The sequence below is a fragment of the Akebia trifoliata genome, chromosome 3, assembly GCF_017979445.1.
Source record: "Akebia trifoliata isolate Shusen 1 chromosome 3, ASM1797944v1, whole genome shotgun sequence".
Classification (NCBI taxonomy): Eukaryota; Viridiplantae; Streptophyta; class Magnoliopsida; order Ranunculales; family Lardizabalaceae; genus Akebia; species Akebia trifoliata.
The window spans coordinates 4552433-4564972 of NC_141377.1; the positions used below are offsets into that span (position 1 = coordinate 4552433).

General features: G+C 35.4%; 1 protein-coding gene across 1 annotated transcript; it reads left to right on the top strand.

Annotated features, from left to right (window-relative positions):
* The first annotated feature begins 491 nt into the window (after positions 1-491).
* On the top strand, positions 492-12540 carry LOC147405640 (nucleobase-ascorbate transporter 6-like). Its single transcript, XM_086433440.1, has 14 exons — positions 492-1268; positions 2203-2300; positions 2409-2588; positions 2676-2776; positions 3274-3349; positions 3490-3549; positions 4123-4307; positions 5831-5927; positions 9057-9143; positions 10054-10112; positions 10221-10312; positions 10410-10487; positions 11544-11704; positions 12089-12540. The coding sequence occupies exons 1-14, from the start codon at positions 1175-1177 to the stop codon at positions 12308-12310; spliced, it is 1590 nt and encodes a 529-aa protein (XP_086289566.1). The 5' UTR covers positions 492-1174; the 3' UTR covers positions 12311-12540.

The window sequence follows — 12540 nt, forward strand, 5'->3', positions numbered from 1 at the left end:
ATTGCACCTCAATTTCTTGGATTATTTATTGTATCCCAATGAAAGATTAAGACACACTGTACAAAGTAAAACATTACAAAGGTTTGTCTCAAAGTATTATATTAACATTATAACACTCTTTCAAACAATTTTAATAGTTATTTGTTGTTATGATTAAGGATCATATAAAAATCTAAATAAAACAAATAGAAATCTAAAAAATAAAATGAGATTCTATTGGCACCTCCAACTTTTATTTATTTTCTTTATTTTTAATTGGTGTGTGATAAGTAAAAGTTGGAGTGCCAATAACAGCTCACTTTTTATTACAAGAGAAGAATAAGATCAAAGGGTATATCATCAATTTAAAAATACAGGGGGGAAACTCAAATATTCACTAAAATATGTAGGGGGTATATCTAAATCACCCTATAATAAATCCTCTGCAAATATTTGAGAAGAATCTGTTTGGTTGTCCTCTTCTTTCTTCTCTTTTTCTTAACCAGACAGAGCAAGTACACAACTTTATTTTACGTCAGTAACATCAGAGACTCGCTGTTAAAAAAGTTTGAAAAAAGCTTTCATTCCTTTTTGTCTTTCTGATTTTCTTCAGAGTTCTTTCCTTAGTGTGTTTATTGGGTTTTATTTGGAATTATGGACTTATTTGGTGGAGGTGACGGTGCTGTAAGGCTGTAACGCCTTTTTATCTTTATCTGTAAACTATAAAAAAACAAAATTAATACAGAGTAGCTGAGACAGATTTCATAGGCTTCCAACACGTATTTCCGTTACTTTGTTCACATAATCACATTTGGTGATTTGGGTCTTGTTTTTTAAGTCTCTTTTCTTCATATTTGAAGTGGGTTTTTTTTTTTGAGGTTGTACAATTTCTGGTTTTTCTGCTCTTGTTTGTGAACTTCAAGGGTGATTTTGAGCTGCAACACCTGTTTTTTTTTTAAAAATCAATTTGGTTTAGTGGAGAAGATTAAAAGAATGATTTTGGGTCGACTCGGACACTCAATCACTCTTTGGGTGGTAGGAGAGTGACTTTGTTGTGAACTTAGATTTCTGCTTTTTTTCTTTGTGGGTTTGTGAGAATTTTGGGATTTGGGTTGTGTTGAGATCTGGGTTTTGTGGTAATTTATTGAAGAGTAATTTTGGGTTTTTAGTAGAGGAGAAGAAAAGTTGAAGAATAATGGCAGCTCCCAAAGCGGACGAATTACAGCCACATCCATCGAAGGATCAGTTGCCCAATGTTTCTTACTGCATCACTAGTCCTCCTCCATGGCGTGAGTTTATCAGTTGTTGTTTCTTTCTTTCTTTCTCTTATTATTGTGGTTGTTGTTTGTTTCTTTCTCTCTTATTATTTTCTAAATTCTTTTAGGCCTTTTAATTTGGAACTCTTTTGTGTTTAGTGTGTATTTGTAGTTTACACTTTATTTAAATGTTGAAGTTCACCTCTTTGTGTGTGTGTGTGTTCCTCTGGTTTTGGTTGGTTCCCATCAAGTTCTCTATCTACTTTGTTGAATATTTGGATTTACTTTTACATTTAACTATTCTTTTGTCCACGAAATTTGTGAGCACTGATCATTGATCTAGCGAAGTATACGATGAAATAAGAAACAATCAAGAAAACAAGAAAGAAACCACTAAAACACAAGATTTACATGGGTCGATTATGTCTACGTCCACGGATAAGAGTTGATAATGTTTGATAATGATTTCTGCCCTTTTATAACAGTAGGTTTCCCAATCAGAAACTTTATCTTTTAGTTTCTCAAATTGTAATTAACTCATTTTCTTCCCAAAATATCATCTTTGTCCATAGAATAGTCAATTACGAAATTGGGTAAAAGAGTTACCCCACCTACAAAAAATAATGGCTTGGTATATAGTTCCTTTTGTCTACAAAATTCAAGGCATGAACATAGCAAAAATCTTGTGTTTTTATTTAATTATTTAGTTTTTGTGTTGGGGGGCCGTGTTAGATTTTAATTCCCTTCTCATTTTGTTGAAATCTCTGAGTTTTGATTATTTTATCAATAGCAATTCAGTTTTTATTTTTATTTTTATTGTACCCTTTAAAGTTTTCTTCTGTTGTTGCTCAACTCAATTTGGTTTTGATTCATGTCCTTTTATCGAATTTTTTTTTTGGCAACCCTTTTGGTACTTATGAAACCGTTTGATATAATTTTCTACATCTTTTGGGTATTTCTAATACAGCCGAGGCCTTCCTTCTTGGTTTCCAACATTACTTAGTTATGCTTGGAACAACAGTTCTTATTCCAACTGCTCTTGTTCCTCAGATGGGAGGAGGAAATGTAAGACTTCGAAAAATAATACCCATTTCTTAATACTTGATTCTTTTGTTTTCCCAAAAATGTCATTGTTAATCTATGATTTTATATATTTATTTTTTCTTTTTGTAGGAAGAGAAAGCAAGGGTTATCCAAACACTACTGTTTGTTGCTGGTATAAACACCTTGACCCAAACAATATTCGGGACCCGACTACCCGCTGTGATTGGAGGATCTTATACGTTTGTGGTTCCCACCCTTTCAATAATATTTGCTGGTCGATACAATCAATTTGTGGATGACCCTCGTGAGGTCTAGTGATTTGAATCCAACCCCTTTTAAGTTACCAATCTTACCAATATTTCATTTCAATTGACCATTTTTATGTTAAATGTGCAGAAATTCAAGCGGACTATGCGTGGAATACAGGGTGCCCTTATCATTGCGTCAACTCTTCAAATTGTCATTGGCTTTAGTGGCCTTTGGCGTCATGTTGTTAGGTTGGTTTATAATCTTAACCATGAATTACAAACTCATATATCTTGAAATTGAGTTGATGTATAATCCTAGTTGCAATTTGTTTCAATCGGGTCATACATTGTTGGTTCTTGTTAACGTGTGCCCTTAGGGCACACGTTAAGATGCATTAAATGCACCTCCAAAACTTATTTTATTACCTAAAACGCCCTAAAAAAATTTCCCTACCAAAAATACCCTCAAATGCTAATAAATGCATCTTAACATGTACCCTTAAGGCACATGTTAACAAAACCCTACATCGTAATATTGGGCTAGCTCAAGTTCTTTTGAGTTTTCACTCATATGTAAGCCTATATGGGTCATGCATGATTCATCCCACCCTATTAGTACCCGACTCGTCTCAGCATCGGCCTCATAAGAGTTGGGGCCAACAAATAAGTTCAAACCTTGATTGTGAATGTGTGATTGACATTGCGGACTCTGCGAGCTGTGTTGATTAATCATATCTTTTGTTCAGGTATTTAAGTCCGCTTTCAGTTGTTCCTTTGGTAGCTCTAGCTGGGTTTGGACTCTACGAGCTTGGGTTTCCGGGGGTAAGTATTTGTTGTTTGTTTGTCACTGTTTCTTATATTATATTTCTTTTCGTAACTTTCTCTCTTTCAAAATGGTGGTGTTGATTTGGTTTTAGATTCAATATTTCTGGAAAAAGTATTAACCGGGTCTAATTTTCTAGGTTGCTAACTGTGTAGAAATTGGGCTGCCTGGGCTCATTGTGCTATTAATTTTTGCACAGGTAATTTTCTTTAATTTATCGTGCAAACGAGGTTTTGGTTTCCTTCTTATAATTATTATGATAGCAAGTATTGAGTCATTGCATTTTGTTCATGCACTGAAGAATTCCAAACAAATTAGCAATAATATTAAGAGTGAGGCTAGCCTTACTAATGTAGTAAGATTTCAAATCTTACTGAGGGTCGTTGAGCTCACCTTGTGGCATCCAAAACATGATCCGATGCGATGAGATTGTAGAGGACCAAATTATCTGGACTTCGAAAAAATTCAAAACTCCTTTTTCACCGTTGAATTTTAATTTTAAATTTGGGAGTTCAATACCCGTCCATTTTCAAAACCTTGGATCTAGTCCAAATTTTTTTTATTTTCTTTTATTTTTTGGATTTGAGTTTTCCATGAAATCTAAGGGGCTGTGATGTTGGATTGCCAATTTGGTAATCCATTTGAACTCAACGACCCTTAGTAAGATTTGAAATCTTAATAAGTTGTTAAGGAAAATGTTTTTCTAATATTATCTTTCCCTGATTGCTATTTATTTTACTAATTGTATCAATTTTAAAATGCTTGATTGCAGTACGTACCCCATGTTTTACACTCAAAGTGGCATATATTTGACCGGTTTGCGGTTATATTTTCGGTGGCGATAGTGTGGATTTATGCCCATCTTCTCACCGTCGGTGGGGCCTATAAGAATGCACCTTTAAAGACTCAACAGAGTTGTCGTACTGATCGTGCTGGTCTTGTGGATGGTGCTCCATGGTAAGGCTTGCGGCCTTTCTTTTTGTAACTGCTATGTTTTTGTTCTCTATAGCTCTAGATTTTATCTATTTATTGTTGTTTTGGGTGGCACTTCATTGTTTAATATGTGATTCAGTTGTGTGTCCCTGTATGAGATGTTAAATTGCTAACCAAGATATGAGATCCAGTTGTGTGTGGCCGTATATGATCTTTTTCATTATATAATATCCCATGGTATGGACGTACAATTACAAATTACTAGGGTGAATTTTACCCACCAAATTCGTGTAGTATACCTACATGCATGTAAGATGTCAATTTTCTGATTTTTGAAACATGTATAATTTAGTTCTATGTTTCAATGATTTGTTAAGATGCACGTATTTTGCATACAAGTGTATCGCGCACAAAAAATGGTAAACATAGGAAGACAATTAAAAACCTTTGACTTATTTTACGTATGGTCCCGTCCCGCGGAAGCTTGCTTTCTCGCAAAACGTATGGCTCGTTCTTTCCACATAAGGCTCGCTCCGTCGTTCCCCCTACACTCGCTGGCTACACGCGTCTGGAAAGCTACGAAGGAAGGTGAGTCACCGGGATGGAAGGATTCAATCCAGCCGAGGGTTCCCCCCTTCGGCTACCTTGATCCAATTTACTTGACTTAACGGGGCCGCCCGTTTCAGGAATGATTGTCCCAAAAAGGGGTCTTGTCCTTCGTTTCACACTCATCCCTAATCTCCTCTAAAGATCACAAGTCCCAAGGCTATTGTTTGGATCCCACACATCTAGGATAATAGACCATTTTTTGAATGTGGTCGGTTGAATAGTGCCTTTAATGTACACCTGACATGTAATGTCCTTTTTACCTCAAAATTCCAGCATGTATAGTTCAAAGGTGTTGCTAAATTTTTCTTGAATGCATTTGTTTGGGACATGTCGGTTTTTCCATTTATGCTAGCCTTTTCAAATTGATTCATCTTAATTTCTTGAAATTTTTTCATGCTCGCATCGTGCATGTGTGCCTAAATTTTAAGGATTTTGTTAACATGTGCCATAAATACACCTTGGAAATAAGCATTTGTAGGTATTTCTGGTTAGAAAAAAAAATTGAGGGCATTCTTGGGTAGCAAAATTAATTTCCAAGGTGTATTTAATGCACCTTAACATGTGCCCTTAGGGCAGATGTTAACAAAACCCAAATTTTAAAGCAAAATCATGTTAAACATGGTTCCATTCCATGCCTGCATTGTCTTCCCTTCCTTTTTTTAACATAATTTTTTACGAACCCTAGCTTTTTTCTGTAGCACATGTATGCCATATGCTAAATTGCAAACTACCATAACACATTGATTAGGAGGGTTGATGCTTTGTTAGTACAAATGTTAGCTTTATTCTATGTTGAGGCATTTTCAATGATTCTCGTCGCTATATAATTATATTTAGCTAGTGATCCAAGTGTATAATCACGGTCCATGTGGAGAGAATGCAAGATATCATGTTATAGAGAATATTAATTATTGTTGTACTATAATTTGTGTGTGCAGGATAAAAGTTCCGTATCCATTTCAATGGGGAGCACCCACCTTTGATGCAGGCGAAGTCTTTGCCATGATGGCTGCTTCATTTGTTTCTCTTGTAGAGGTTTGTTTAATTACCTCTATTAACTTATTAAGTGGGGATTGAATGTCTTATTGGTTCCGTGTTACATATCTGTTGTGTTTCTATATTTATTTTAGGTTTTCTATTTATATTGGTGCCCCAAAAAAGGAGGATAATATTCCTCCATTATAGGAGATTGAGTTAGAGATTTATTGGGAGTAGAATTAATAATTATTTCTGTTTTAAGTTAGCCAACTATCACTTTCCATTTATATGCTTCATTAATCAATTGTAGTGAATTGTTGATCATATTGTCCAAGATATGTATTAAATTACGTAAAAAAATCGTAGTGTGCCAGTGACATTATTTTACTGCTCAGTTTATAATTGTGTTGTATAGGCATAATGTTTACATTATCATCATCAATGTTAGACAAAAAAATAAAGTGATCTTTGAATCTAGGTTTTCCAAATTTTGTCCCCCCCCCCCCCCCCCTAAAAAGAAAAATGAACAAGAAATGGTTTTACACGTGAAAGACGACACGATGGGTCCTGAGACAAGACAAGAGACCGGGATTGAAAAACATTATTTGTACAACCCACTCTAGACTTTTGGGATAAGGCCTTCATGCTTTGAGCGTTTTTTCATACGCCCCATGTTTCTCTAACATGTTTTTTAGAGGGTTGTGATCAATGGTTTTAAATCTTGGATGATACAAAGACAATCGGGTCTTGGACAAGTTAGAGAGATGAGCCAATCACGGTGAATATCTTGCTCGGATGTCTCCTAGACTAAGATGATGACTTGGCTTATCTAAAGTCTGTCCTTTTGTTAATTCAGTTATTACTAAATCAATTCTCACTGCCCCAAATCTACACCCTTTTTTGTCTTCCTCTCACTGTTTTGGAATCTTCAACTTTTGCATTTCTTCCTCTTTAGTCTCATCAACTAATACTATGTCATCTACAAATAATACACACCAAGGAATCAATTTTTTGAATTTGAGTTGTGCCATTTATTGCTTGAGTAAACGAATGCAACTCAAAGGCAATCCTTGACGTAAACCCAATATTAATTGGGAACCTCAATTTGTCTCCTCACCTTTATTTTCATTCCCCTACATGTCTTAGTTATTTCCGTATATTCATTTGGGTCTCGTTTCTTTCCCAATACATACCAAATTAGCTCTATAAGTGTCTTGTTGCATTCTTTCTCTAAGTTTGTTCCCCCTCCCCCCCCCCCCCCCCCCCGCCCCCTCTTTTTTTTTTCCCCTTGGAACTTCTCCATTATTATTTTTTTGAGTCAAAAGATCACCTTTATATTAGACCTTGACAACCCCAAGGGGTTGGCCTAGTGGCAAGCCGAGCCTTGATAAGCTCCTCCGGAAGAGTAGGTCAACAATTTGAAACCCCACGAAGCAATGAATTCCTTGGGGCCACTCCAAGGTTAGGTTGACCCTTGACTCAACCAGTTGCATGTAGGACTTTCCAAGGGGGGCGGTGCGTGTGACCGTAGGACTAGTCTCACCCGAAGGGTGGGGATACCACGATAAACAAATAAAAAAAAATTGATCTTGACATAAAATATAGAATATATCTATGATATCTTTAAATATTATTTTCTTAATCTTTGTTTCAAAAGTTTTTGCTTAATTTCATAGGGTGACTCGACGACTTAATTCTCCGATGGTTGGAGTTGGTGGAACTCTAAACCCCATTGTTCTTGTGCATTGGCACCACAGTACTTTTTCTTTGTCCAACAATTATGGAAAATAGCAGTGCCACGTTTCCTTAATATTTTGATCTTTTATCAATATTTTATTATCTTTGCTCTCAATGCTTTAATTCTGGCTTCATTTTCTATCATCTTTGCCCTTATTGCCAAGACTTGTAATAGGTCCTTTTATACACATTTGTGATCGAAAGATTATACATATTGAAATTAAGGATCAAATTTTCCATTTCATTAATTTTTCCAAATTGAAGACCTCCATATACTGTTTCACATCTTCTATTTCCTCCCTACATGATCATTTAAGTTTCTTCGTATAAATAAATATCCCATCTCCATTGTACTAGTTTTATAGCCCATAGTCAAATCACCTATCTTCTTAATGTTGAGTTTAGTCCCACATTGGACACTCGTTGCCTTGTTTCTCTCCTTATAAGCTCCTGGGCCTCTCCACTCATCGCCAATTGGTTTTGAGTTGGACCCCAAATTTATCATGGTATCAGAGTGGGCCTTTCTCTCCTCCACGTCACCCAGTTCAGTTTTCAATGTGCTTCGGCCCACACGTGTGGGGCGTGTTGAGTTTAGTCCCACATCGGACACTCATTGCCTTGTTTCTCTCCTTATAAGCTCCTGGGCCTCTCCACTCCTAGCCAATTGGTTTTGAGTTGGACTCCCAAATTTATCACTTAACACCTGTAATTATACTATTAAAATCTCAATCTGCTATTATATTTATGCCATTTTAATTTATATCTTTTCACATTTACCAGAATTTGTAGCTATCAATTTATTTATCTTTTGCGCATTTAATAGAGGTTAGAAATATATTATGTACTTATTTAAATTGGAACACGAGAGATTCAAAGTTTTTCCATTTTTAAGATCATTGTAATGCACCAGATGACAAACTAATCTGGAAAGATCAATTTCCTTTAAATTTCACACATTTTCTTCTCATTTTTATTATTATTATTTTTATTTGTTCTTCCGATTTCTCTCATTTCCGAACAGATAAGTGAAATTGTATGGTCCAGTAGGTATTGTGTCCACTCTCCAACAATACTTACTGCGCATGTCACAATAAATGTATAATTTATATGTATAATAAATGTATAATTTAATGAGAGAAGGCGGAGTAGAAGTTGTTCGACACAAAAATTTGGATCTCACAAACACCTTTACATTTATAAACTTAATATAATAAGGGTCATTTTGGTCAAAAAGCAAGAAAATCGCAACCCATGTTCGTTAGTTTTCAAAAAAAAAAATCCTTTTTACTATGTAATCTTCAAAAACACTTGAATTGATATTTTAAATTACAAATAAGCCCTTTTAATACATGTGTGTCTGCATATGCCCCCACCTTCAAGTAAACATAATGAATTGGTATGAGGATTTTGGATTTGCGTATCTCATATTATTTTTTCATGATAGTGCAGTCCACTGGTACCTTCATTGCGATCTCGAGATATGCTAGCGCTACTCACATGCCACCTTCTGTTTTTAGCCGGGGTATTGGTTGGCAGGTAAGAATGGTTAAACACTTGAACTGGTTTGTTTCATATGTTTTGTGTGTGAGTGATGCATAGATGGGCCAAGTATACGGTTTGGGATGGAGGAACCAATAAAATATAATACTTCTCTTTTTTTTAAAATAAAAAATAAAAAATAAAAACTCTTCCAATAAAATATATTTATTTTTTTCCAAATACACGCAGTTGTTTCATTTCAAAAGCATTAAATGGCAAAAGGTTTTGTTGTTTTATTACTTCACTTTTTTTTAAGAGAGTTGCTAACGCCACACCTGCCATGTACAATTCTTTGGTGATTTATATAGGAATTGGTGTGGCATTAGTAAAAGTTTGTGTGACGATAGTAGCTTTCTTTTTTAATCTACCAATAAAATATAAAAGCATTTCTACCATGAAATTTTCTCTAACAATGTGACAGATGGTAGATGTTGCCCCAAGATGATGATGTCGTCCTAGGAGACGTTGCCACATGTATGTCTTGATGTTTAGTGAAATAATCGAAGACTGAATTCAATGTTCATATACAACATCAAATTTTAATTACTTCGGTTCATTTGTATCCTAAAAGCATGATGACTACAAATGGAGTGCGATTTTGGAGACCCACAGAGATCCCACATTTTCATTGGTTCACGTGTATTGAAAAACATCCTAACATGGGTATTTTCGTAAATTCAAAATACCTTACCATACACGTGAACTAATAAGAATGTGGGTCTCTCTGAGCCTCGAAAATGCGGGTCTCCAAAAACGAACTCGTACAAATGGGAGATAGAAACTAATATACATCACATGCACGCAACTTAAGGACATTTTTCGATTGGGCACTCTATTGTGTCGCCGCTCCCGCACCCACTCTATAGTTGATCTTCTGCCAGGATTCAATTGGTTTTTCTTGTTTCAGGGAATTGCGATTCTGAATTCTGGATTGTGGGGAACGGTGACCGGTTCTACGGCATCTGTGTAAGACTAGCAAAACCTTTGTGCTTTACAAGGATAACATTTCTTATCGAATTGCTGAACCAAACCATCTCTTATTGACACTAAGAATCTCATTTTATTGTTCTACAGTGAGAATGCTGGTTTGTTAGCATTGACGCGTGTTGGAAGCCGAAGGGTCGTGCAAATATCGGCTGGGTTCATGATATTCTTTTCCATTCTTGGTAAGTTCGATCATTTGTGTTTTAATTGTCGCCTCACAGATAAAATGGTTTTCATGCGCTGATGTTTGACCAATCAAATCTTTAATGGGTTATCCAGGAAAATTTGGAGCGGTCTTTGCTTCCATTCCACCACCAATTGTCGCCGCTTTGTATTGCCTGTTCTTTGCATATGTGGGTATGTATTAATATTATGGAGTACCAACCACCTTTCTTACCCTCGGTTTATATTTAGGGCTTGAAATGGGTCAGGCTCAGGCTGGATCTGAATATATCCATATTCATATCCAAATTTATTTATGTGGATCCAAATCCATGTTCGAATCCGGCTCGACCGCCATTCTTACCCTCGGATTATATTTAGGGCTTAAAATGGGCCGGATCTGAATATATCCGTATTTGAATCCAACTCAATCACCTTTCTTACCCTCGATTTATATTTAGGGCTTAAAATGGGTCGGATTTGGGTATGATCTGAATATATCCATATTCATATCCGAATTTATTTTTCTCGATGTTCTAACTCGGATCCTACTAGATAAACCATATCCGAATCATTTTGCTTTCACTTAATCCAGATCCGGATCTGACTTGATTGAAATGCTTGATTTGGGTCGAATCGGATAATTTCGGCTAGTTCAACATTTTTTCTTCTTTACTTGTTTGTTAGTTGCTATACTATTCTATTTTACCATTATAATCATTCTATTGATAAGAATTTATGTTATATTAAAGTAGTAGAAAATGATATTTTGAAAAACCTAAGAATATAATTTTCAAAGCAATATATAATTCGGATCTAGGCGGATGTATGGATGGATCCGTATCTGGGACATCAAACCATATTTGACCCATTTTTTTATTCAAACCTACTCCAAGGACCCAAACCCATGGTTTTAAAACTCAGTTTTGCGTCTCATCTCGTCCAGCTCGATACCGAGTCGTCTCGGACAAGTTTTCCGATACATTTGAGATGTCTCGTTCAAAAAATTGAACGTGAGGTATTAAATCTCGGTTAAAAAATTACTTGTGAGTTGGTCTCATTTAGCTCCAATACCGAGTTAACTCGGGCGATGCGTCTTGGTCTCGGACGAGTTTTAAAACCATGCCAAACCCACTAAATTCGGATTTTGGATCACTTGGATTTCGGATAAAATCCGACCCATTTTATGCACTATTTTTATTTGATTGGTTCTAGTTTATCTGATTTGTTATATTCATCATATATGAACAGGTTCAGGTGGTCTTAGCTACCTTCAATTCTGCAATCTCAACAGTTTCCGAGTAAAGTTCATATTAGGTTTCTCGTTTTTCATGGGTTTATCGGTACCACAATACTTCAAGGAGTATACATTAATTCATGGTTACGGCCCAGTTCACACCGGAGCAAGATGGGTATAATTTCTCTCAATCTTCAAATTATTTGGTTAGATCACCTCATCCTTCGTTATGGCCTCTCCAGACCATAGTGACAAAAATCTGCGAATTAAAAAAAAATCATGATTTTTTAATAGTTATCGATTAAATCACGAATTTTTTTTTTCAAATTCTCAAGAAATGCAGGTTTTGAAAAAAGACACGATTAGTCATTGATTTAATTGACGGTTTTTTGAAAAAAAAAAACAGACTATTATTTTGTTTTATTTTTTCATTTTTTATACGTACAAAATTGTTTTTATTTTTTAATTTATCTGATGTTTTCTCAACTTTATTGATTTATGTTGATTAGTTCTGAAGCTTTCTTTTACCGAATATATTTCTGTCCCGATTATTTTGCAGTTCAACGATATAATCAATGTGCCCTTCACGTCTGAAGCGTTCGTCGCGGGTGTCCTAGCTTTGTTCCTTGACATCACCCTAAAAAAGAAGAAAGACAAGGCGACTAGGAAAGATAGGGGTAAGCATTGGTGGGACAAGTTTAAAAACTTCAAGTCAGACCCAAGAAGTGAGGAATTCTATGGCCTGCCATACAATCTGAATAAGTTCTTCCCATCAGTGTGAGAGACATAATTACTTAAAAAAAAAAAAACTTGTTAGTCGAAGAACGCGTTAGCGGAGTTAATTAATCACACCATTTGCATCAGTTTAACAATCTTTTATTTATTCTTAGTTTCTTATCTTTGTAGATCAAGTATATAGTCTATAGTTGTAAATGGATTTTATGTTACAAACTTTAAGTTTCTTGACTTTGGTTATAAGTTTATAACATGATGTCATGGAATTTTCAGTTT